Here is a 27929-nt window from a genome sequence, read left to right on the forward strand (position 1 = left end):
GTTTAAACTAGTTTAGTTTTGGTATTTTGGGGGGTTTTTTCCCCACAGTAGTTACAAAAAGGAATGAGCTGGCTTGATTTGTCCACTTTCAGACCTCTTGTATCGTATGAAAAAACCAGGAAAGCCGTCTAGTCTTAATCTATGGTTAGTGTCATCTTCGGATTGGACAGACCTGGAGGGTAATCTAGCCTCTTTACTCAATTTTGCTCTAAATGTTGAACAATTCCAGGCACAGACAGTCTAGTCTTCTAGGCATTATGAAGTACCGTTAGCTGCAGAACAGGGATTGCATGTCTTATTCACTGCCATGTTCCATAACATGCCTGCCTATGTAATTTGTGAGTCTCAGTACGAAATGAAAATGCAGGGCCCCTTGTTCAAAACGCAGGGAGAAAGTGCCATTAAAGGTACTAAAATATAAGCGGTCTCCTTTCTTCTGTAGTACCTCTTTCCACTTGTCATGATGTTTTAATTAATAGCATTAATTTGCTATTATTAATTATTAATGACATTCTATTTTATTGATTTATTATTAATCACTAACTATACTATTATTAATAGCATTAATTTACTATTTATTGTCACTCTAAGTAAAGAAAAATTGAGTTTAACTCATTAGCATGAGATTTACCACTCTATATTCTGCAATACCAGTTTTAAGTACAAACAAAAGAACATTTAGCTTGTACGCAGAATTAACTGAAATTTCACAATTCATACTATGTAGGCATATGTATTTTGTTCTTACTAGAACACTGGATACTGCACAAAACTAGCATCCCTGTATTTATTTTACTTCTCCATGCTTGCACATTCTACCGACACGGAATCCAGGGAATTTGAGTCTCAATGAACTCCCTTGGACTGTGCACCCACCAGCATTCTATGCTCACAGGACTTAAACGCTTTTTGTGAATGGGAAGCAAGGAGTGGTGGTGGACATGCACATAGACCCTCTCTCCTCTGATCCCAAGCATGTTCCATTGTCCTATCCATCTTAAAAGTTAAAATATAAAGTTAAGAATTTTTTTAAATATTTATTTTATTTATTTATTTGTCTGCACCAGGTCTTAGTTGCGGCATACGGGGTCTTCATTGTGGCATGCAGGCTCTTAGTTATGGCATGCGGGATCTAGTTCCCTGACCAGGGATTGAACCTGGGCCCCCTGCATTGGGAGCCTGCAGTCTTAACCACTGGATCACCAGGGAAGTCCCTAAAGTTAAGAATTTAAAGATGGTGGTAATGGAGCATAAACCACGTGCTATTCTGAACACATGGTCCTGTGTAACTTCACTAGTTGCACATCCATGGAGCCAGCCGTGTCCCAGAGCCTTATGAGTCTGGAATATCATAAATGTTCAATAAAAAAAACTAAGGCTGAACTGGTATCCATTGTATGCTAGGTACTTGGAAGACAAATATGAGAAATACAGCCCTATCTTCAAAGAGATCACAGTCTAAGTGACAGAAACAAAGCAAACAGATGACCAGAGGTATACTGAGTGCTAAAAGTTGCTCTATACAAACTTTCCCTTATTGTGAGCTGAATTGTATCATTCCCTCACCAGTTAATGGCAAGGTATAATGTGATGAGTTCTGGGTTTACAGTGGGCTAGATTTGGTTTTGAATTCTGTTTCTGCCACTTAATAGCTGAGTGATCTGGAGTAAATAATATAGTCTCTCTGGCCTATTTCCTCTTGTAAAATGAGAAGGATAATATGTCCGTTGTGTGAGGTTTTGAAGGAATGTCTGTAAAGTGTCTAACATACTGTCTGGTTTACAGAATGCAGTTTGTCAATAGTTTTCGGCCATAGTTGGTCTACCCCTTTAGGCATTGCCTCTGCAGCTCCATTTATCCTTCTGCCTCCTATCTTCCATTCTTCCCTTCTCTAGACCCTACTTCTGGGCCACTGACTCCCAGCAGTGGAATCTGGAGAGTAAATGTTGTTTGCCTCCATGTGGCCCAAAGCTGTCCTCCTAGAGCCACTCTGGATTTGTATTAGAACTTTTCTAACCCTTTTCTCTCATCACTCCAACTCCAACCTCCTCTTCCCTATCTCTCACTCACACAGAAACACACTTATACACACTACCACGCTGCCTTCTGGGCTTTTGGCTTGCATTTCTAAACCAGTTATTCAGACTGTAGCCTCCTAGGGTTGGAATTTGTTTCTGTTTTGGTGGGGAAAGAAAACAAAAACCTGACCTTTGAAAGATAGTAAAGGGTGTAAAATTAGTGATGAGGAGATGTAGATGGGCTGCAGGCTGAGCAGCTGAAATCTGTCCTGTGTGGGCAGCTACTCCAAGATAATATAATGCCAGGAGCTGGGAGGAGCTCAGTCCCACCCAGAAAAAAGATAAAGAGACCACAGATTTCTCATTCTCAAGGTCAAGGAGTTCTTCCCAACTATACAGGTACAGAAAGGCTGGGGGTGTAAGGAAGGGAGGGGGCACCACCCCATAGTAGGTGATGTCAACCTTCCCATAGGTCTCTGCATTAAGAGATGTGCGCACATACAGGGGAGAACCCTGAGTTATACCAAATACGGCCTCAGAGCCAGGCAAAGCAAGACATTTGCCAGAGGAAACCCCCAAGAAATGCCCCATGTAAGTGATTTAAACTACCACGAAGACGCAACTCTCTTAGTCCACCCATGTGTGTCTATTCACATGTACTTTTTTCCCTCCTAATAAACACTTTGCTTGTTTCACTACTTTCAGTCTCTTTGTTGAAATTAACTTTTACAAATAAGACAAGCCAGGGGCCTTGTCACTAGCCACTGGCCCTCGTGGTGTAGGGGCTAAGATTCAGTGCTCTCACTGCCATGGCCTGACTTCGCTGGGGAACGAGATCTTGCTTCAAGCCCCTGCAGGCCGAGGCCACCTGAGATCATTAGGATTGTATTTAATTTAAACTTGAGTCTTTATTATTCCTACTGTAAGTAGAAATATCTAGAGTGCTTTTATTATCTTCATTTTAAGTAAACATGTATTCACTGAGCAGATTTTCACAAGTTCTTAATTAGTACTTGCTGGTTTCTAATAAAGAAAATATAAGATGATGGGCCTTCCCTTGTGGTCCAGTGGTTAACACTCCATGCTTCCACTGCTGGGGGCACGGGTTCCACTCCTGGTCTGGGAACTAGGATTCTGCATGCCTCGCAGAGCAGACAAAAAAAAAAAAAGAAGAAAAAGAAAGAAAGAAAATATAAGATGTCAACATTTAGAAAATCTAGGTGAAGCATATATGAGATTATTTGTACGTATTTTCTGTCCATCTGAAATTATTTCAATAAAGTTAAAATGGCTCATTCCTAAACAATTATAGCTTATTCAATTCGAAAATATATTTTCAGGAATTCCCTGGCCGTCCAATGGTTAGGAGTCTGTGCTTCGCTTTCACTGCCGAGGGCCAGGGTTTGATCCCTGGTCAGGGAACTAATATCCTGCAAGCCGCAATGCACGGCCAAAAAAAAATAAAATATATTTGAGATCATCTAACTATGATTATATAGGGTTTGGGGCCCATTATCAACACTTCACATTTTCTTTGGGAGACCAAATTATGCATATTAAGTAAATAAAGGGTAATAAAGTATTATCTGATAAAGTACTAAAGAAATGTTGGGTCTTAAATGTATGTTTGTGGAGGATGTGTTATTTGATATCATCAAAATTAGAAATCCAGTTTCTAAGAAAACTGAATCTTTGGAAAATTAAAAAAAAATTTTTTTTGGAAGAGTATTTCAAGTGATGTTGAAGGACCATCTTTCGCTTACTAAGTAATGGTATATCAGAGATTATTCACATTAACGAGGTATTTCATTAACAATTTTAATGAGAACTCCAACAGTGTTCTTAGAAACAGCCTTAAGAGTTTTGTCTTTATTCCTTGTTGTGATTGGCCTCCAGTGGGATTCCCCGCCCAACTCATATTACTTTCGTTTGTTTGGGTTTTTTTGCCTGCATTTTATTTAACTCTCTCTGCTTGCACACCTCATCACCTGTACACTTGAGGTAAGATACTAATCTCTGTGCATATATGTCTACTTATTGTAAAATATATTTAGCATATATTTTTTAAAAATCAAATGATAATTGGTTAGGTTATCAGAATAATTGGACATTGAAGCTGTTTACCAAGAAAATGTTTATTTGTAAATGAAATAATTTGAATTTCAAAAGCTAATAATTTGTAGGAGTTTCCATTTCTCTTAGTAATTTAAATTTTCTCTTGTAAAAGTGATAGTCTAAGAAACTTGTTTAACTTTTAGCCTAAATGTCAAATATAGAATAGAAAACACAAATAAATGATCTGTTATAGAAGTACCTGAGCATCCTGTACTGTTATCTACAACCATTTAAACAGTTATTCATAAACCTTAATAACTACCTTTGCTTCAGGATCTATATTCCTTAAATCAACCATTAGAAAGCTGCATGTTCAATCCAGATACATGACTGAAGAAAATGAATCATGTACCCTCTTGGTTTGGTATTCCTCTTGTCTATTTTAAATGTCAGCTATTTAAGGTACTAGTATTAAAATAGGTTACTTGGACATTTCTCACTTGGAATATGAAATACAAGAAGTTATGGTTGCCTTTCTGTGAGGACACCTAAATGCCCTTTTGCCCTCTTTATATAACTGAACTCTTTCATTTCCAGAGCAGCAGCTGTTCATGCTTGGTGCACTGCAATAATTAGCCTACAATTGCTTTATTTTGTACATCCTCGTGAAACCTCAAAACTCAGATTGGGACTTGAGCCCATGGGCTGAGACTTGACCCCAGCCAAAACTCAGATTGGGACTTGAACACACTGTACTTTGAGATCACACACTCAGGACTTAACGAAGCTCAGGTTCTTTATGTCTCATCACAGAAAGAATTCATTGAGAGACAAAGTGATAGGTAAGAAGTGGATTTTTTTAGAGAGACACACTCCATAGACAGAATGCGGTCCATCTCAAAAGGTGAGATGGCCTTGGGAGAAACACACTCCACAGAGTGTGGAACATCTCAGAAGGTGAGAGGCCCCGAAATATGGGGTAGTTTTTATGGACTGGGTAATTTCATAGGCTAACAAGTGGGAGGATTATTCCAGCTATTTGGGGGAAGGGGCAGAGAATTCCAGGAATTGGGCCACTGCCCACTTTTGGCCATTTATGGTCATGGCACCTGTGGGTGTGTCATTTAGATGCTAATGCATTACAATGAGCATATAATGAGGCTCAAGTTCTACTGGAAGTCTGCCATCTTGGACCTAGCTGGTTCTAATTTTTGTGTCCCCCAACAGCTCTGTCATTCTTTTAAAGGTTGTGTCCTGCCCCCTTCCTGTTTCAGAAAGAAGATGTCTTGTGCTGAGTATTCTTTTCATGTGCCAAGTCTAGAGGAGCTTGTTGGAGGTAAATGCAATACTGAGTTTTTTAATTATCCTAAGGAAAATTTTTAAATAAAAACATTCTAAGATAAGCTTTATGCAATAGTACTTTCAATACAGAACTAATTTTCCTTTTCTGTATTCGTTCTGTACTGTTTTTATTGACAGAGTCCAAAACTCTGCCCCTCAAAAAAAATCTAAATTCACGATTCAGATTCTTGATGAGATACGAACTTTACAGAATGAAAATGAATATGGTAATCCATGATTTAAATATGTGTGGTGCCCAAAAGTTGTACAATATTGCTTTATTAACTTTTTTTTTAACATCTTTATTGGAGTATAATTGCTTTACAGTGTTGTGTTAGTTTCTGCTGTATACCAACTGAATCAGCTATATGCAAACATATATCCCCATATCCCTTCCCTTTTGCGTCTCCGTCCCACCCACCTTATCCCACCCCTCTAGGTGCTCGCAAAACACCAAGCTAATCTCCCTGTGCCATGCAGCTGCTTCCCATTAGCTATCTATTTAACATCTGGTCCTGTATATATGTCAATGCTGCTGTTTTACTTCGTCCCAGCTTACCCTTCCCCCTCCCCGTATCCTCAAGTCCATTCTCTACATCTGCGTCTTTATTCCTGTCCTGCCCCTAGGTTCTTCAGAACTTTTTTTTTTTTTTTTAGATTGCATATATATGTGTTAGCATATGGTATTTGTTTTTCTCTTTCTGACTTACTTCACTCTGTATGACAGTCTCTAGGTCCATCCACCTCACTACAAATACTCAATTTCATTTCTTTTTATGGCTGAGTAATATTCCATTGTATATATGTGCCACATCTTCTTTATCCATTCATCTGTCGATGGACACTTAGGTTGCCTCCATGTCCTGGCTATTGTAAATAGTGCTGCAGTGAACATTGTGGTACATGACTCTTTCTGAATTATAGTTTTGTCATGGTATGCCCAGTAGTGGGATTGCTGAGTCATATGGTAGTTCTATTTTTAGTTTTTTAAGGAACCTCCATGTAGGGCACGGTCAGCTAACTGCCACGCAGCAGGAAGCTGAAGCAAGCTGAATCATCCTTCCTGTGGCCACTGCGCTTGCGCTAAGTATACTAATGAGGTTTTAAAGTAGCGACCTATCCGATGCTGGCTCACAAGTCGCACCATCAGCGAAAGCCAATCACAGAGCGACACATGTTCTTAATCCCTATATAAGCAGACTGCTATAGGATTGCGGGGTCTTCCTTCCATCTTTTCTTTAACCAAGCTGTGCTCCAATAAAGTGTGATACGAGAAGAATCTTGCGTGTGGCGACTCGTCATTCTGCTGGTCGGAGGCGGCTCGCCGCATTTGGTGCCGAAACCCGGGAACTTCGCGCCCTGCATGGAGGACCGATTCAGAACTCGACACACGGAGTGAACCGTCGGATCAAGATCCGATCTGGGTGCCATCAAGACTGACGAGAATTGTTGAAGAAAACTTCAGAGAAGATGCTGAGCTGGATGTTCCTGATGATTCTTCCCTTGCTTAGGGCAGAGAATATGACGTTCTGGGGAATTGGCCGGACCTGGCCAGTTCCCATGCCGGTTCACTCTCAGAGCAGAGTTCTTCCAATATTTTATTCCACTAGTTGTGAAATGAATACGGCCTGTACCCAGCCATTGAATTATGACTGGGCACCGTATAATGCCAGTGGTTTTATTTTGAATCGAAGTCTTTGTATTAGTTGGAATTCCACAAAGGATTGTATCCTTTTGGCCAGGATAACCTTGACCACTTGGAACAATCCACTTAGAAATAATTTGGTTCCATTGAATATGTTGAATGAAGCTTTGAGCAAGATAACTCAAGGCCACACTTCAGGTTTAGGTATAGGGAATTCCAGTGAAAATGAGATGAATATTACCACTTTAGTTTTGGAACATACAGGGATAGTTCCTTTAAGAAATAATGCTTCTGATAAAACAAGTGCCAACAGGACTGTTATCGCCCCCTATTGTGAGCCAGTCACATCAACACCCCCAGTCTTTACCCCTTGTCAGGGGGGAACTTATGCTAAGTATGAACTTAGTTCAGGCTTTCAATTTTCCCCTGATTTAAAGTCCTATATGGGAAGAAAGGAAAAAGGAAATGATACTAATGAGACAAAAGGAAATGATAGTACAAAGTGGTATTTTGAAGGATGGCCATTTTATTCTTGGTTATTAGTTAGTGAGGCAGGAGTAGGCATGGATATTTCTGCTTTGGCCACTTTACAGATGCCCTGAATAGGAGTGCAGAGATTGGAGAATTCCTAAAGGGAAACTGGTCTCAAGAAGCTGAACGGATGATATTTAAGCAAAAGATTCAGATTATGCAACTGAATGCTACCAAGCTGGAACCCGTTACCTTTGGAGATTTTACCTCTTGGCTCTCTTCTGCCTTTTCCTTCTTTAAAGAGTGGGTAGGGGTGGGGATCTTTGGGCTCTGATTATAATATGTCTCTGGTTGGTCTGTCGCATGCGCGTCAGGGCACATCGAGATAAGGTCCTACTCACTCAAGCGCTTTTGGCTGTTAGTGAAGGTGATTCTCCCGCAGCCTGGGTCTCCGTCCTGAACAGTTCGAATTGATTGCCCTTGCACAGAGAGGCCCTGTTGCCATTGCACCTCTATAGGGAATCAAAACTTATTCTGAGTCAGCCTTTGCACCCTGCAGCCCTTGTTGGCATTGCACGCAGGAAGGTGTCTCAGACATGCCAACGGAAGACTGCCCTCGAACAGTGAGCACATCATGAGGTGAACACTTGTACGGGCTACATTCTGCTTGGTGATCCTAGTAAATAAAAAAGGGGGAGATGTAGGGCGCGGTCAGCTAACTGCCACGCAGCAGGAAGCTGAAGCAAGCTGAATCATCCTTCCTGTGGCCACTGCGCTTGCGCTAAGTATACTAATGAGGTTTTAAAGTAGCGACCTATCCGATGCTGGCTCACAAGTCGCACCATCAGCGAAAGCCAATCACAGAGCGACACATGTTCTTAATCCCTATATAAGCAGACTGCTATAGGATTGCGGGGTCTTCCTTCCATCTTTTCTTTAACCAAGCTGTGCTCCAATAAAGTGTGATACGAGAAGAATCTTGCGTGTGGCGACTCGTCATTCTGCTGGTCGGAGGCGGCTCGCCGCACCTCCATAATGTTCTCCATAGTGACTGTACCAATTTACATTCCCACCAATAGTGCAAGAGGGTTTCCTTTTCTCCACAACCTCTCCAGCATTTATTGTTTGTACATTTTTTGATGATGGCCATTCTGACTGGTGTGAGGTGATACCTCATTGTAGTTTTGATATACATTTCTCTAATGATTAGTGATGTTGAGCATCCTTTCATGTATTTGTTGGCAATCTGTACATCTTCTTTGGAGAAATGTCTGTTTAGGTCTTTTGCCCATTTTTGGATTGGGTTGTTTGTTTTTTTGATATTAAGCTGCATGAGCTGCTTGTATATTTTGGAGATTAATCTTTGGTCAGTTGCTTTGTTTGCAAGTACTTTCTCTGATTCTGAGTGTTCTTTTCATCTTTTTTTATTGTTTCCTTTGCTGTGCAAAAGCTTATAACTTTCATTAGATCCCATTTGTTTATATTTGTTTTTATTTCCATTTCTTTAGGAGGTGGGTCAAAAGGGATCTTGCTGTAATTTATGTCATAGAGTGTTCTGCCTATGTTTTCCTCTAAGAGTTTTATGCTGTCTGGCCTTACATTTAGGTCTCTAATCCATTTTGAATTTATTTTTGTGTATGGTGTTAGGGAGTGTTCTAATTTCATTTTTTACATGTAGCTGTCCAGTTTTCCCAGCACCACTTATTGAAGAGACTGTCTTTTCTCCATTGTATACTCTTGGCTCCTTTATCAAAGATAAGGTGACCATATATGCATGGGTTTATCGCTGGGCTTTCTATCCGGTTCCATTGATGTATATTTCTGTTTTTGTGCCACTACCATATTATCTTGATTACTGTAGCTTTGTAGTATAGTCTGAAGTCAGGGAGCATGATTCCTCCAGCTCCATTTTTCTTTCTCAATCTTGCTTTGGCTATTCGGGGTCTTTTATTTTATTTTATTTTATTTTATTTTTTTCGGGGTCCATTATATTTCCATACAAATTGTGAATTTTTTTGTTCTACTTCTGTGAAAAATGCCATTGGTAGTTTGATAGGGATTGCATTGAATCTGTAGATTGCTTTGGGTAGTAGAGTCATTTTCACAATGTTATTCTTCCAATCCAAGAACATAGTATATCTCTCCATCTGTTTGTATCATCTTTAATTTCTTTCATCAGTGTCTTATAGTTTTCTGTATACAGGTCTTTTGTTTCCTTAGGTAGGTTTATTCCTAGGTATTTTATTCTTTTTGTTGCAGTGGTAAATGGGAGTGTTTCTTTAATTTCTATTTCAGAGTTTTCATCATTAGTGTATAGGAATGAAAGAGATTTCTGTGCATTAATTTTGTATCCTGCTACTTTACCAAATTCATTGATTAGCTCTAGTAGTTTTCTGGTAGCATCTTTAAGATTCTCTATGTATAGTATCATGTCATCTGCAAACAGTGACAGTTTTACTTCTTCTTTTTTTTTTTTTATTTCTTCTTTTCTGATTTGGATTCCTTTTATTTCTTTTCTTCTCTGATTGCTGTAGCTAAAACTTCCAAAACTATGTTGAATAATACTGGTGAGAGTGGGCAAACTTGTCTTGTTCCTGATCTTAGAGGAAATGGTTTCAGTTTCCAGAAACCATGGTTTCACCATTGAGAACGATGTTGGCTGTGGCTTTGTCATATACGGCCTTTATTATGTTGAGGTAGGTTCCTTCTATGCCTACTTTCTGGAGAGTTTTTATCATAAATGGGTGTTGAATTTTGTCAAAAGCTTTTTCTGCATATATTGAGATGATCATATGGTTTTTATCCTTCAATTTGTTAATATGGTGTATCACATTGATTGATTTGTGTATATTGAAGAATCCTTGCATTCCTGGGACAAACCCCACGTGATCATGGTGTATAATCCTTTTAATGTGCTGGTGGATTCTGTTTGCTAGTATTTTGTTGAGGATTCTTGCATCTATGTTCATCAGAGATATTTGGCCTGTAATTTCTTTTGTTGTGACAGCTTTCTTTGGTTTTGGTATCAGGGTGATGGTGGCCTTGTAGAATGAGTTTGGGAGTGTTCCTCCCTCTGCTGTATTTTGCAAGAGTTTGAGAAGGATAGGTGTTAGCTCTTCTCTAAATGTTTGATAGAATTCGCCTGTGAAGCCATCTGGTCCTGGGCTCTTGTTTGTTGGAAGATTTTTAATCACAGTTTCAATTTCAATGCTTGTGATTGGTCTGTTTATATTTTCTATTTCTTCCTGGTTCATATTCAGAAGGTTGTGCTTTTCTAAGAATTTGTCCATTTCTTCCAGGTTGTCCATTTTATTGGCATATAGTTGCTTGTAGTAATCTCTTATGATCCTTTGTATTTCTGAAGTGTCAGTTGTTACTTCTTCTTTTTCATTTCTAATTCTGTTGATTTGAGTCTTCTCTCTCTTTTTTCTTGATGAGTCAATTTTATTTATCTTGTCAAAGAACCAGCTTTTAGTTTTATTGATCTTTGCTATCATTTCCTTCATTTCTTTTTCATTTATTTCTGATCTGATCTTTATAATTTCTTTCCTTCTGCTAACTTTGGGTGTTTTTTGTTCTGTCTCTATTGCTTTAGGTGTAAGGTTAGGTTGTTTATTTGAGATTTTTCTTGTTTCCTGAGGTAGGATTGTCTTCCTATAAACTTCCCTCTTAGAACTGTTTTTGCTGCATCGCATAGGTTTTGGATCATTGTGTTTTGTCATTTGTTTCTAGGTATTTTTTGATTTCCTCTTTGATTTCTTCAGTGATCTCTTGGTTATTTGGTAGTATATTGTTTAGCCTCCACGTGTTTGTATTTTTTACAGTTTTTTTCCTGTAATTGATATCTAGTCTCATAGCATTGTGGTCGGAAAAGATACTTGATATGATTTCAATTTTCTTAAATTTACCAAGGCTTGATTTGTGACCCAAGATATGGTGTATCCTAGAGAATGTTTCATGGGCGCTTGAGAAGAAAGTGTATTCTGTTGTTTTTGGATGGAATGTCCTATAAATATCAATTAAGTCCATCTTGTTTAATGTATCATTTAAAGCTTGTGTTTCCCTATTTATATTCATTTTGGATGATCTGTCCATTGGTGAAAGTAGGGTGTTAAATTTCCCTATTATGATTGTGTTACTGGCGATTTCCCCTTTTATGGCTGTTAGCATTTGCCTTATGTATTGAGGTGCTCCTATGTTGGGTGCATAAATATTTACAATTGTTATATCTTCTTGTTGGATTGATCCCTTGATCATTATGTAAGTGTCCTTCTTTGTCTCTTGTAATAGTCATTATTTTAAAGTCTATTTTGTCAGATATGAGAATTGCTACTCCAGCTTTCTTTTGATTTCCATTTGCGTGGAATATCTTTTTCCATCCCCTCACTTTCAGTCTGTATGTGTCGCTAGGTCTGAAGTGGGTCTCTTGTAGGCAGCATATGTACAGGTCTTGCATTTGTATCCATTTAGCCAGTCTATGTCTTTTGGTTGGAGCATTTAATCCATTTACATTTAAGGTAATTATCAATATGTATGTTCCTATTACCATTTTCTGAATTGTTTTGGGTTTGTTTTTGTAGGTCTTCTCCTTCTCTTGTGTTTCCTGCCTAGAGAAGTTCCTTTAGCATTTGTTGTAAAGCTGGTTTGGTGGTGCTGAATTCTCTTAACTTTTGCTCATCTGTAAAGATTTTAATTTCTCTGTCAAATCTGAATGAGATCCTTGCTGGGCAGAGTAATCTTGGTTATAGTTTTTTCTTCTCATCACTTTAAATATGTCCTGCCACTCCCTGCTGGCTTGCAGTTTCTGCTGAAAAATCAGCTGTTAACCTTATGGGGATTCCCGTGTATGTTATCTGTTGCTTTTCCCTTGCTGATTTCAATATTTTTTCTTTGTATTTAATTTTTGATAGTTTGATTAATATGTGTCTCGGCATGCTTCTCTTTGGGTTTACCCTGTATGGTACCCTCTGTTCTTCCTGGACTTGATTCACTATTTCCTTCCCCATGTTAGGGAAGTTTTTGATGATAATCTCTTCAAATATTTTCTCAGACCCTTTCTTTTTCTCTTCTTCTTCTGGAACCCCTATAATTAGAATGTTGGTGCATTTAATGTTGTCCCAGAGGTCTCTGAGACTGTTCTCAATTCTTTTCTTTCTTTTTTCTTTATTCTGCTCCCTGGTAATTATTTCCACCATTTTATCTTCCAGCTCACTTATTCGTTCTTCTGCCTCAGTTATTCTGCTATTGATTCCTTCTAGAGTATTTTAAATTTCAGTTATTGTGTGGTTCATCACTGTTTGTTTGCTCTTTAGTTCTTCTAGATCCTTGTGAAATGTTTCTTGTGTTTTCTCCATCCTGTTTCTGAGATTTTGAATCATCTTTACTATCATTACTCTGAATTCTTTTTCAGGTAGCTTGCCTATTTCATCTTCATTTATTTGGTCTTGTAGGTTTTTACCTTGCTCCTTCATCTGTAACAAATTTTTTTGTCGTTTCATTTTTTTTTTTTTTTTTTTGATGGGTGGTGCTGTATTCCTGTCTTACTGGTTGTTTGGCCTGAGATGTCCAGCACTGGAGTTTGCATGCAGTTGGATAGAGCTGGGTCTTGATGCTGATATGAAGATTTCCTGGAGGTGTCACTCCAATTGATATTCCATGGGGTCTGAGGTTCTGTGTTAGTCCAGCGGTTTGGACTCAGAGCTCCCACCAAAGGAGTTCGGGCCCGACCTCCAGCCTGGGAACCAAGATCCTGCAAGCTTCATGGCACAGTGAAAAAAAAAGGGGGGGGGGGGAGAAAGAAAGAAAAAATGGAGCAGTACAATATGAAAGAATATAAAATAAAATTAGAAAGATAAAAAATATGTTAGAAAAATAAAATTATAATTGAAACAACTGCAACAAGGTAAAATAACAGAAAAAAGAAAAATAAATAAAGGTGTGGGGGAACAAGCCAAAAGGAGAGATCACTAACAAAGTATAAAGAATAAAATAAAATTAGAAAAATAAAAGATTAGGAAAAAATAAAAATATAAAAGAATCGACAACAATGAATCTACAAGGTAAAACAGAGCCCCAATCTAAAAGAAGAAAAAAGAAAAAAAAAAAGTCTTGGCTATAGGGGTAGAGTTTAGGCAGGGGGTGGAACTTAGGCAGAGGTGGGGTTTTGGGTGGGGTCGGACCTAGGCGGGTGGGGGTGTGACATTTGAGCATGGGGCAGGGCCTAGGCAGGGTGATGTTGGAGCATGGGGCGGGGCCTCTGCTTAGGACCTGCGCAGAAGGAGAGAGGTAGCATGTTGAAAGGAGGGCCCCTGGAGTGTGGAGTTCTGGAGTTTGGAGGCAGGGCCCTGAGTGAGGGTGTGTGGGTGGGGTTTATGCCCAGCACATTGGAGGGGGTCTCAGAGGGGGTCTTCGAGTGTAGAGGTGGGGCCATGGGTGGGGGTGTAGGGGTGAGGCTTAGGCTCTGCATGGCAGGAGAGAGGCTCCAAGGGCAGAGGATTAGGCCCTGGAGCCCAACAGGCTCCCTGGTGCCTAAGAGGACAGGGAAAGCAGTGGCCCCGTCCCCTTCCGTTCGTTTGTGCCCCTCCCCCACTGTCTCCCCCAGGGTCTCCCCCATCACTGCTGGAACCCTAACCATGACTGGGTCCCACTGGGCGTAGTAACTCCTTCCCTCCCCTGGCCACCCCTCAGGGGTGCCGGTGCCATAGATACAGCCTTTACTTTTGCTCCCCCTTCCCTCCCTCTCGCTCCCTCAGGACCCACACAGCTGGAGGGGGCATAGGTGGGCAGAGGATCAGGCCCGGGATCTCAACAGGTTCCTGGGGGTCCAAGTGGGCAGGGGAAACCTGGCCATGCTCCCTTTTGATCCTCTGCCCTCCCAGTGGTTCCCCAATTTCCCCCTTCGCGTGTGGGATCCCTTCCCCTCCCCCAGCCGCCCAAGAGGTGACCACTGTTCTGAACTGTTCTGACCTGTTAGAACCTTAGATTAGCTGCCTGTCTTTGAAATACATATGAGTCATATAACACATACTTTCATGTCTTACTTTTTTTTTTTTGCGGTACACGGTCCTCTCACTGTTGTGGCCTCTCCCGTTGCGGAGCACAGGCTCCGCACGTGCAGGCTCAGCGGCCATGGCTCATGGGCCCAGCCGCTCCACGGCATGTGGGATCTTCCCGGACCGGGGTACGAACCCGTGTCCCTGCATCGGCAGGCGGACTCTCAACCACTGCGCCACCAGGGAAGCCCCATGTCTTACTTCTTTGGCTCAACATTTTTTCTATAAGCATTAATGAAGGTGTTGCATGTAATTGCTTACTTTCTTGCAGTTTAAATACTTACATTTCAATACTTGGAATCCTCTCCCTAAAAGAAACGTAGTCCTCACCTGAGTGCAGTGTTTATCTTCAGTGGTTTCTAATCACTACAGTTTACAGTGTTATTTATGGAAGTATTTATGTACCTTAATATATGTATCTTGTGATTAATTATGTGTCCAGTTTCTGATTGTATTCATTAATAAGACCATTTCCCCCTCCTTTTGTTTGTTTGTTTGGCTGCGCTGCACAGCATGTGGGGAGCACCCCCTGCAGTGGAAGTGCTGAGTCTTAACTGCTGGACCACCAAGGAAGTCCCTTATCCCCCTCCTTTTAAGTTACACAAGTTTAGGGACTTCCCTGGCGGTCCAGCAGTTAAGACTCCATGCTTCCACTGCAGGGTGCGCAGGTTCTGTCCCTAGTCAGGGAACTAAGATTCCACATGCCATGTGGCGTATCCAAAAAATAAAAAAAAAAGTAGTAAATTACACAAGTTTAGTTTGGAAGTATGACACACAAAACAGTTGAGGGAAGACTTGATATGTGATGACAAATTTCTACCTAATGTTTAACCCTTTTCCTTGTCTTTATTAGTTCTGCAGAAGGGGCTAACGGATAACTTTGCTGATGTCCAGGTCTCTGTAGTTGATTGCCCTAATTTGACCAAGGAGCCATTTACCTTTCCTGTAAAAGGTAAGCAGTATCTGCAAAGGATATTGACCCAGCTTTTAGATTAAATTGTGCTTAATTTCTGTGTTTTCTAATATTGGTCAAATTTCATTTTATACCCTTGTAGAAAAATATGTTTTTTATGTACTTTTGTAACTTTCACAGGTTATATAATAGATATTCAATAGGCTAGAATCCTGAATATCACATGAGAGTTTTGTTTTTAATCATTCAAGTGACTGTTATGGAAACTTACTGTAATTTTTATTTATTTATTTATGTATTTATTTATTATTCATTCATTCATTCAAGACCAGAAGTGATCTTAAAAGCCTTGTATTTATTTGAATCATCCATTAAATACTAATATCCCTTCAACAAATTTGTCAAGTGATTATCCAGCCAGTGTTTAAAGTGAGAAGGGAAATTAATATTGATGCTGAAACTCAGCCTCTGTGCAGCACTGCCAAATTGAATCTCAGAGACGAGAGTTTTGGGTGAAGTAGAAAAGAATACTTTTATTGCTTTGCCAGGCAAAGGGGGCCACAGAGGCCTAATGCCCTCAAAACTGTCCCAAACTCAGTGGGGGGGCAGGTGTGGGGAGTCTTACAGTCAAGGGGAGGGGCTTCTCATAAGGATCAGAGTGCTTGTGAGGGGGCTATGTTCTAGTTTGGTGAGAATAGGACTGAGTTGACGCCCTGCATTCAATTTGTGCTTTTCCTGGAATTTCTTTTCTGTTCTTTCCGGAGGGGAAGGGCCGAAAAAGGACCATTCCAGGGCGCGGCGCTGGGCTTGCCACATTTGGGAGCGCCGCCTGAAGTTGGGCGCACAGCCTCCCGACGCCCTGCCGTTGGGCTGGTGGAGGCCGCAGCACTGCTAGGGTTGTATCAGTCCTCCTGTTGGCACTATTTCTTTTTGCGACCATGGCCCCGCCTTAAGTATTTCTAATTAAGAAACAAAACCTCAGGAAACCGAAACTTAACCAGCCGCTCTCGCTTCTGTAATTACGCCTGCTGACCCCCCCCCCCCGCAACCGTCCAACCAATCAGACGGCGACTAGTGTCTCTGTTTGAAAGTCAACCAATCGGCGACTAGTGTCTCTGTTTAAAAGTCAACCAATCGGCGACTAGTGTCTCTGTTTAAAAGTCAACCAATCGGCGACTATGTTTGTACCGGTCTATAAAAGAGCTGTACTAAACTCCGCCAGGACCTCTTAGCGTCACCGGCAACGAGTGCGCGGAGGTCCAGGTTCGAACCTGCAATAAATGACCCTTGCCGTTTGGCTTTGACTCTCGACTCTGGTGGTCTTGTGGAGGGGCCTCGCGACCTTGGGCATTTCACTTGCAAGGCCTGCATTCCTTCAGTCTAAGGATCATCTCAGGTTGTCCCGTGATCTATGGTTCTCTATGTTATTGAACTGTAACCTTCTCTCTGGAATGAAGAATGTTTCATCAAGTAGTTAACATCTTCCATGTGGTAGGGGTTTTAGTTCTGCACAAGAGCTCAAAGATACAGTTATGTATATCCAGTGAGGAGGAACCAGGACCCTGCCCCAAGGCTACACTATTGTTTCTTGACTGCTCCTCCCTTGTCTCTTCATCCCCTCCCTTCCCTGATTAGCAACTGTTTGAACCTGCCCTGTGGAACTCAGGGAAGGTCACCGAAGCCGAATGAAGCCTATTTCTTACCAACAAAAAAACAGGGGACACGAAAAGACTTTTGTGCCCAGGAGCCCCACAGGGTCCTGCTCGGTTTCTTTTTTTTTTTTTAATTTTATTTATTTTTTTTATACAGCAGGTTCTTATTAGTTATTCATTTTATACATATTAGTGTATATATGTCAATCCCAATCTCCCAATTCATCCCACCACCACCACCACCACTGCCCCCCACCCGCCCCCCCTGCCACACACACCCCTGCCACTTTCCCCTCCTTGGTGTCCATACGTTTGTGCTCTACATCTGTGTCTCTATTTCTGCCCTGCAAACCGGTTCATCTGTACCATTCAGTTTCAATATTAAGTAAATATAATTTGTCAGACAGTATGATGGATATCTATATTTGATGTCTTAATTTTTATACTAACACTGCAAGGTGAGTACTAGCCCCAGTTTATAGATGAGAAAACTGAAGCTGAAGAGAGGCTAAGTAATCTCAGTGGGAATCATAATCAGGATTCAAATCCAGATCTGTCTGCTTCCAAAGTCCAACATTCTCTCATTATACCCTACTGTAATGAGGAATTTGGAACAGTCACACTTACTCACTCTTTTATTATGTAATTGACATCTTTGTTAAAAAGCAGTTTTACGTAGAAATCCTGGACTCTAGTTCTTTCTCTGCCACTTAAGGTTTCATTACCCTGGGTAAGCCAATTAATGTATCTGGGCTTCAGATACATTAAAATGGGGGTGGGGGGGAGTGAGATTTGGGTTAAATGTTCTTTTTGGGTCTTTCTAGTTCAAACAGTCTTTGATTTTAAGTAGACCTGTAAATTCTAGAAGTTTTATGTACCAGATGGCAATATCTCTTCACACCTTAAAAGCATTTATCATAATACTTTTTTTGTTGTTTTATGTTTTGGTTTTTTGGCCCTGAGGCATGTGGGCTCTTAGCTCCCCCACCAGGGATTGAACCCGCACCCCCTGCATTGGAAGGCGAAGTCTTAACCACCGGACTGCCAGGGAAGTCCCTATCATAATACTTTTTTATAGCTCTGTTTCTTCCAATTATAAGGGTAATATATTTTACCCCAAAATAAATAATTGATTAAATAATTCAAATAAAAACCAGAAAACACAGAAGAGTACAGGAAAAATAGTTAATCTTAATTTTGTCACCCAAAGGGTTGGTTTGAAAAAGAGTTTTCTAGGTTCTTGTCAATAATTTGTGAGTCTTTAAATTACATACTAAGGAAGCCAGATATGTATGCATGTTACATATATGATCTTTCATAAACATATTTAGGTACTTTCTACATGAACTGGTCTTGTCACTAGTGATCTTGGCGTGTTTACTAGTATTATTTCGTCGTTTTACCCGAAAACCAGGTTCACCTCTTGGTGGGTGTTGAGCCAATAGACACAACCAAAGCACTAGAGAAGGAAGGACTTATTGTCACTTGCAGCAAGTAAGGAGAACACTGGGGGATCTTTTCCCAAACAGTGTCTAGCTGTACCTGTGACGTTTAATTAAAAATGTAAGTAGAAAGTTCCTAGCATCTGAAGTTACCTAAAATTACTTGTCATTTTTATAAACAACCTTGGAACAAACAACTCTAACAAGAGGACTTCTCAATATGGATTTTTAAAAGAAGTAATATTTTACCAAAATATTTTAAATTAAAATATAATTTTAGCTAAAACCCTCCCTCCCCCAAAAGAAAGATTTTTAAAGGAATAAGTCATTATAGACTAATTCTAGAAACCTCATCCAAACATTGGCTCCAGTTCTAGCCCTTGCCCTATCATCAACTTTCTTTTTTTATATTATTAATTTTTACTGGAGTATAGTTGCTTTACAGTGTTATGTATCATCAACTTTCGATTGCCTTTATGCTACTAACTATATCAAGTCATGCTTGGTTATGACACTATTAGAAACACAGGAAGTTAGCGTAGGACAGGGATCCTAGCTACTTACATTTTCCAACCCCTGCTATTTGTAAAACTATGAACTGAAAAGTTATATACTCTTAATAAATTAGTGTCTTCCGGCATTTTATACTTAAATTTAGATGTTTGCCTATTTTTAAGATGGCTTGTTTTATTTGTTTTTTTTAGGTATCTGTGGGAAAACTAGAATTGCAGAAGTAGGAGGTGTACCTTACTTATTGCCTCTTACAAATAAAAAAAAAGTAAGTTTCTTTTACTTTTCACATTCACATGGAGATTATGAAAATCGGGTTGATTCCTATTTTTATTATTAGAAGGTCCACTGACCAATGTGACAAGGAAGTGTTAATGGATGTAGTAATAAAAAGTAAATCTGGGAATTGATATAAGTAAGATTTAAATAGTATGCGTTTCCTCTTGTATAGGTTTATGATCTAAATAAAATCGCAAAAGAAATCCAGCTTCCTGGAGCTTTTGTTCTTGGAGCAGGAGCAGGCCCATTTCAGACTCTTGGATTCAATTCTGAGGTCAGCATATATATAATTACTTTATTTTATTGATTTGACACTTAGTTTGCCTTTTTCCTTTTACTGCCCTATCAGAAATCTTGTCTTCTGAATGAATTGTAAGTGGTTGATGTCATACCTCTCTACAGATTTGTTACTGTTGATACAGATTTGGAGTATAGCACATGCTCCAATTAGTCCAACTGAAATGGAGCACTCATCTCTAATTTAGATTTTCTTATGGCACATGCTCAGTATTCGAGGAGTCCATCGAAGGTCCTACTGTGATTTGCTGAGGACTCTGGACTGTGAAAGATTTCAGTCCTTACACATCAGAGGATTCCTAACTTCTCTATGATCTTTGCTGGTATAAGGGCAGCTTGCAATCAGAAGATGAATGAAATATTTAATTGTCTAATCAAATCCCTCTTTCAGACCAAATTGCAGGGACCTACCCCAGTAGTATGATTATTGTTTACAAAAGGTAGTATCTATCACTATGTATGTTAACACATTTCCAACATAAAAACATCACTGTTTCTTCACATCTCACGAACAGGAGAATAACCTGCTCAGTCTGCCCATTCTCTCACAGCCTCTTACATCTATGACTGTTAGTCAATAATCATACAAGTCCTTTTATAGAAACATTAATATAATTTGCCTAGTGTTCAAGACAGAAAAAGTTTAAAATTTAAGTGAGAAATTTTAAGGACGTCTCTGGCGGTCCAGTGGTTAGGACGCGGCGCGGCACTTTCACTGCCAAGGGCCCGGGTTCGATCCCTGGTCAGGGAACTAAGTAAGTAAGTAGGTAAGTAGGTAGGTAAGTAAGTAAATAAGTAAGTAATAAAATGAGAAATTTTGATGCAAATGTCACAATCTTATAGAAACACTATAATACTGTAAACATTTTCTAAAATTTTTTTTCAGTTTTTTTGATATTTGTAAATCTTTAACATTTTGAATCTGACATTAAATATTTTATTTTTCATGTTCTATTATTAGATCTTGAAATAAAATGTCTTAAAGTCTAGGACAAAATATTTTGTTACATTATTCAAGATCTTCTCTTTGCATAGAGATACTAGGCTTGACTAATTACCTTATTTACTTTTCTTTTCAGTTTATGCCAGTTGTTCAAACAGAAAGTGAACACAAACCTCCTGTGAATGGAAGTTACTTTGCTCATGTTAACTCTGCAGATGGAGGGTGCCTACTTGAGAAATACAGTGAGAAATATCATGATTTTGGGTTTGCATTACTGGCTAATCTTTTTGCCAGTGAAGGCCAGCCTGGAAAGGTGATTTTGTTCTAAAAATGCAGTATTCTCCAAGAGTTCTCAGATAGCTAAAAATTTGCATGCTTATTGCTACTACTGTAGTTTTCTTAAGGAAATCCAAAGCTACCTAAGTCCCAAACCTCTTTAAATAACACAGTTATGAAAGATTCAGGAAGTACTACAGGCATAGTGAAAATACTTTGGGCTTCCCTGGTGGCACAGTGGTTAAGAACCCACCTGCCAATGCAGAGGACACGGGTTCGAGCCCTGGTCTGGGAAGATCCCACATGCCACGGAACAACTAAGCCCATGCGGCACAACTACTGAAGCCAGCACGCCTACAGCCCACGCTCTGCAACAAGGAAGCGATCGCAATGAGAAGGCCTAGCACCGCAATGAAGAGCAGCCTCTGCTCTCCTCAACTAGAGGAAGCCTGCACGCAGCAACAAAGACACACGCAAACAAAAATTTTAAAAAGAAAAAAAAATAATACTTAGTAAGCAATAGCTTTTTTTCCAAGGAACTAAAATAGGATGTTCCTGTGGGGAGTGAGTTAGTCAAATAGATGAACCATGCAGCTGAAGTAGATAATGTCTACCTATATAGTTGGTATATATGTAACTTACTTATTTCAGACTGATCAGACATTGATTGAGATAGAAATGATGGGAGCAAAAAATTATAGAAGATGTGAGAAGAATTAATGCCTCACTTCATATTTACTTCCGGTTAGTACAAAAAAAAAGGATGATTTCATGTTCCAAAATTGTAATGATGGTCGCACAACTCTATACGTATACTGAAACCCATTGAATTGTATACTTGAAATAGGTGGATTGTATGGTATGTGAATTATATCCCCCATAAAGCTGTTATTTTTTTTTTTTAAAGATTATTTCAGTTTTAGCTGTTGTGAGAACTCCCAGATCTTGTAGAGATAACTACTTCAGCCACTTTGGGAAATGAGATAGTGAAGCAAAAATACCTAATAAAGTGGAGGTAACAGCAGTCCAGATTTTTAAAGGAAATGAGAAAACATAATCATTTCTCCTCCCTCCAGTTATCAGAAGTTAATCCCTTTAAACCAAAGAATTCTCAGTCTTTTACCACCTTGACATATAAGAATCTCTAGAGTTCAGTGTAGAATTTGGCTATAAATTTATAAAATTTAGCTATAACTCTCTCAGTCCAAGAAAGCACAAATACGACATTATTAGAGTAAATGATATATAATTTATATATATATATATATATAATACTATATATATTATTAAGACTTAGAGGATTGAGACACTTCTGCTCATATCTGGGTGCTCGAAGCAAACAAGTGAATATTTGCTTGATGGCACTGAATTATATAATGTTTCACTTGGGTAATTATTTACATAATATTTTGCAGCTTAGAACAATGGTATGTGTATTTATGTCCTCTCTAGGTCATTGAGGTGAAAGCCAAAAGAAGAACTGGAAAACTTAACTTTGTGACTTGTATGAGACAGACTCTTGAAAAACATTATGGAGATAAGCCTGTAGGAATGGGAGGTACTTTCGTGATTCAGAAGGGAAAAGTGAAGACTCATATTATGGTAAAGGCCTGTGTGTGTGTGTGTGTGTGTGTGTGTGTGCGCGCGCGCGCACGTGCTTAAGATCGTAGGATTTTTTTAATATACATTGAGAATTTAACCTTTTTTAAAAAGATTTATTTATTTATTTTTGGTTGCATTGGGTCTTAGTTGTGGCACGTGGGATCTTCGTTGCATCATGTAGGGTCTTTAGTTGTGGTATGCCAGCTTCTTAGTGGACTTCTTAGTTGCAGCATGCGAACTCTTAGTTGCAACATGCATACAGGATCTAGTTCCCTGACCAGGGATTGAACTTGGGCCTCCTGCATTGGGAGCACGGAGTCTTACCCACTGGACCACTAGGGAAGACCTGAGAATTTAACTTTTAAAGACATCCTGAACAAACCCTTTTACTGTGATCAAATTTAAATGACAGACAATACTGTAAAGCAACTTGTATGATAATGTCCAGCCGGAGTCCTTTTTTCATATTAATATATTAGAACTTTCTTCTCAATTTGTTTGTATTAAAGATTGAGATAGATGTGAGTATAAGCCTTAGAAACTGATTATTTTCATTGCTAGAATCCCTATATAGACTTTGCTATTACGATGGTTGTGGTTTTAGGGAAAGAACTCATGAAAATGATAATCTTATGGGCTGACTATAATAAGTTTATAAGGCATTAATGACGGAATACTATATGAAGACAGACCAGGTCATCTAGGATTTTTAAAATAATTTTTGGTAGGTGAGTGAACGAATAAATGAATGAAGTGTAAAAGTGTTATAACTTAATGTCCTTTTTGTTTTAACAATGAAGCCATTAGAAAACGTATTTGTTTTGATGTTTTTTATCCTGATAATTTTAAATGGCAAACCAGCTGATTCTGCATAGAAAGACACATTTGTGAAACTACTTACTTTTCCAATTTACGACAAAATTATAGAGAAATCTATTTGTAAATGCCAAAGGATTATAGGATTTCTTAAAATTCAAGTAAACAATACTTTATTATTAACTATAGTTACCATGATGTGCATTAGCTCTCTAGAACTCACTCACCTTATAACTGGAAGTTTGTACCCTTTGATCAACATTTCCCCATTTTCCCCCACCCCCTCATCCTCTGGCAACCACCATTATACTGTTTCTCTAAGTTGGACTTCTTTAGATTCCACATATAAGTGATATCATGCAGTATTTGACTGTGACTGGCTTATTTCACTTAGTGTTGTATAATGTCCTCCAAGTTCAACTATATTGTTACAAATGGCAGGATTTCCTCCTTCTTTTAAGCCTGAATAATATTTCATATACATATCACAACTAAAAAGATACAGATAACAATTTCTTTATCCATTCATCTGTTGATGGACACTTAGGTTGTTTCCCAATCTTGACTAACGTGAATAATGCCACAGTGAACATAGGAGTGCGGATATCTCTTCAAGGTAGTGATTTCATTTCCTTTGGATATATACCCAGCAGAATTGCTGGATCATATGGTGGTTTTATTTTTAATTTTTTGAGGAAGCTCCGTAATGGTCGTGCCGGTTTACATTCCCACTAGCAGTGTACAAGTGTTCTATTTTCTCCACATCCTCACCAACACTTTTCATCTCTTGCCTTTTTGAGAACAGCCATCTGCACTAGAGTGAGTGATATCTCATGGCTTTGATTTGCATTTACCTGATGAATAGTGATGTTGAGTGCTTTTTCATATACCTGTTGGCCGTTTGTATGTCTTCTTTGGAAAAATGTCTAATTCAGTCCTTTGATCATTTTTTAATTGGGCTTTTTTTTTCCTATTGAATTCCTTATATATTTTGGATATTAACCCCTTATCAGATATATGGTTTGCAAATATTTTCTCTCATTCCATAGGCTGCCTTTTTCATTTTGTTGACTGTTGCCTTTACTGTGCAGAAGCTTTTTAGTTTGACGTAGTCCACCTGTTTATTTTTCCTTTTACTACCTGTACTTTTGATGTCATATCCAAAAAGTCAAATTTAATGTCATGAAACTTCCCTCCTGTTTTCTTCTAAGAGTCTTTGCAGTTTTAGCTATTATATTTAGGTGTCGGATCCATTTTTAGTTAATTTTTGTATATGATATAAAGTAAGGGTCTAACTTTATTTTTTTACATGTGGATATCCAGTTTTCCCAGCACTATTTGTTAAAAAGACAGCCCTTTCTCCATTGAATGGTCATGGCATCCTTGTCAGAAACCATTTGACCATATATGCAAGGGTTTACTTCTGGGATCTCTATTCTATTCCATTGATCTGTATGCCTGTCGTTATGCTAGTATCACACTATTTCGATTACTATAGTTTTGTAGCAAGCCTGATATCAATAAGTGTGAGACCTCCAACTTCCTTCTTCTTTTTCAAGATTGTTTTGGCTGTTTGGGGTCCCTTGAGATTCCATATGAATTTTAGGGTGGATTTTTCTATTTCTGCAAAAACGTCATTGGGATTTTGACAGGGAATGCAGTGAATCTTTAGATTGCTTTTGATAGTACTGACATGTTAACAATATTAAGTTGTCCAATCCATGAACACAAGATGTCTTTCCACTTACTGGAGTCTTTTAAAATTCGTTTCAGCAATGCTTTGTACTTTTCAGTGTACAAGTCTTTTGCCTCCTTAAGTTTATTTCTAAGTATTTTATTCTGTTTGATGCTTCTACCCCACTTTCAATGCCTTCCTTTTTTTTCATTTACCAGTATCAATAATGACATTTAAGACTGGGATGAGGATATACTCATAGGAAAACTGAGAAACTCCTTTATTTATTCATTCATATCTTTTAGTGTGTACACATTGATTGGTGGTCCTTTTGAAAACTAGGGTATATAACTTCTCTTGGTGCCAAAAATAGCAATAGAATGTATAAGAAGGCTTAAAGGTTTTAACAATGAAATTATATATAAATTTTTAGCTCAATAATATTCGATGTTTACTTGTTTAATGTCCTTTTATTGTAGCCAGCAGAATTTTCTTCCTGCCCATTGAACTCTGATGAAGACGTGAATAAATGGTTACGTTTTTATGAGATGAAGGCCCCTTTGGTTTGTCTGCCAGTTTTTATCTCCAGAGACCCAGTAAGTCTATGTCTGTCTTTTACATTGCAATAATGCTTAATTTTTAGAATATTCTTTTAGAATTAGGCACTTTTTGTGTTCTTATTTAAGAACTAGTGTAGTCTGTAGAATTGTCTTAAAAGGTAAGGGAGCAAATATCTGACCACCTATGATTTGGCAGAGCAGATTTTACCTTTGGAGAATTGAAGGCACAGGCATTTTAAATAACACCCAAAGTCACATTATTAAATAGTAGAATCAGAACAGGATTCAGGTGTCCTATCATCTTATTTGCTGTTCTATATACTGTTCATTATATCCTAATATTGTACCCTAGAAAAATAATATAGACTAATTTAAAGCAAATACCTACGAAAATACTGACTATATCTTTTGATCCAGTGATTACATGTCTAGGAATTTATCGTTAAATATATGGCTATGTGCATAAAATGACTAGTTAAAAGGGTTATTCATGACAGCACTGCTGTAATAGCAGAAGAACTGGAAATAATCTAATGTCAGTTGGAAAGTGGTATGCGCATACAATAGAATACCATAGATATAAAAGAATTAGGAAGCTCTTTTATGTTCTGATATACAAAGATCTGAAAGCTATACTGTTAAATGAAGAAGAGCAACATACAGCACAGTAGGTGCAGAGTACTACCATACAAGTAATAAATTAAAAATAATCCTTTTGGAAGGATATAGAAGAAGCTGCTTACTTTGGTTGCCTTCTAGGAAAGGAAGTGAGGGCAGGAAATGGAAAGATACATTTTACTGAATATATGCTTTTGCACCCTCTGAATTTTGAATCATGTGACTGTATTACCTACTAAAAAAAATAAAATAAAAATTATTGTAACATAAATTAAAAAGGTCTCCCATCCCCTTAAACAAGTTCTATGCAAAATAATTGGAATACTAACAGATAGCTTCTCTGTTGTCCTAGGGGTTTGATTTGCGGTTGGAGCACACTCATTGTTTTAGTCATCATGGAGAAGGTGGACACTACCATTATGACACCACCCCAGATATAGTGGAATATCTTGGATACTTCTTACCTGCAGAGTTTCTCTATCGCATTGATCAACCAACAGAGACCCATTCATTTGGGCGAGATTAAATCAACTGATACTCGTTTGACTGATTAACTCATTAATTGATACTAATATAAAGCCTAATAGAAATGATCTCACTACTTAATAAGCCCTATTTTTTTCGGCCTTTGAAATGAAAGGTATGTCGACACTGTGCTCTGTATTACTTCACAGATCTATCTGAAAGGGATTATTGGGAACAAAGACACATGATGGAGATGTTCTTCATTCTTTTTATTCTAAAAATCAGTCTTGGGCTTCCCTGGTGGCACAGTGGTTGACAGTCCGCCTGCCAATGCAGGGGAGACAGGTTCGTGCCCTGGTCCGGGAAGATCCCACATGCCGTGGAGCGGCTGGGCCCGTAGGCCATGGCCGCTGAGCCTGCACGTCCGGAGCCTGTGCTCCGCAACGGGAGAGGCCACAACAGTGAGAGGCCCGCATACCACACACACACACAAAAATCAGTCTTATGTTTATAATTAAATATAAACAGGATTAAGAATCAAGTGATGATTCCTACTAGCTAATGGCAATAATTTACATTTGTATATTCAGTTTTTCAAGTTAGTCTTACAACTGCTAAGTGGATGTTTCTGGGTATTAGAAAAATCAGTGCTGGAAATGTTGATAGTTGTTAAATCTTTCTACTGAATTTTTAAAATCCATTTTAGAAGTCAAAGTACACTTTTTTCACGGAATAAGGTGGTCAGAGGGAGCAACTTTACTCCTTTTGGTGATGTTGAACCATACTCTGAAGTTTGTAATTTGCCTTTAACAAATATTAGCAACCAGATGGTTAGCCATGATTCCTCCTTTGTTTGGACTGTCAATTGGAAGCAGTTTGTGCCTTGTTGGTTATTTGCGAGAAGTGAAAAGAAACAGCATCAAAATACAACCTCGAAGTGAATATACTTTAATTTATAAATGAGGCTATTACCAAATATGACTACTATCCTTCATGAAATGTAAAATTATACCTTTACCAATTGTAATGACTGAAGTTTTCCTCAGTGTTTTTCTATAATAATCACGAGCCAAAAACAACTCTCTAATCTTGTAATGCCAACACTGATTTAGGAGCTTTTTAGTACTAAGCATATAATAAATTGTCTTTGGATGTTAACTATAACAAATATTTTTTGTCTTTGGATGTTAACTATAACATGTCCAGTGAGTATAAATTCCTAAATATTATTTTTTAATAAACACTAGTTTGCACCAAAAGAAATGAATAAAAATTTTACATTCATAATATGACATTGTG

The 27929-nt window shown here is 38.6% G+C and overlaps 1 protein-coding gene across 2 annotated transcripts in view; it reads left to right on the top strand.

Annotated features, from left to right (window-relative positions):
- Positions 1-27913, top strand: part of C8H11orf54 (chromosome 8 C11orf54 homolog) — a 28545-nt gene extending 632 nt beyond the window's left edge. Inside the window, exons 2-9 of one of the 2 annotated variants that reach the window (XM_030883773.3) lie at positions 5348-5409; positions 15436-15534; positions 19294-19367; positions 19551-19652; positions 20755-20931; positions 22347-22496; positions 25467-25583; positions 26518-27913. In XM_030883773.3, the coding sequence (XP_030739633.1) occupies positions 5355-5409; positions 15436-15534; positions 19294-19367; positions 19551-19652; positions 20755-20931; positions 22347-22496; positions 25467-25583; positions 26518-26691 (948 nt within the window). In that variant the 5' untranslated portion in view covers positions 5348-5354 and the 3' untranslated portion in view covers positions 26692-27913. Of the gene's footprint in view, positions 1-4960; positions 5410-15435; positions 15535-19293; positions 19368-19550; positions 19653-20754; positions 20932-22346; positions 22497-25466; positions 25584-26517 lie in introns of those variants that run through there. The other variant, XM_060303922.2, reaches the window with a different exon arrangement.
- Positions 27914-27929: the final 16 nt, after the last annotated feature.

Source organism: Globicephala melas, chromosome 8, assembly GCF_963455315.2.
Source record: "Globicephala melas chromosome 8, mGloMel1.2, whole genome shotgun sequence".
NCBI lineage: Eukaryota > Metazoa > Chordata > Mammalia > Artiodactyla > Delphinidae > Globicephala > Globicephala melas.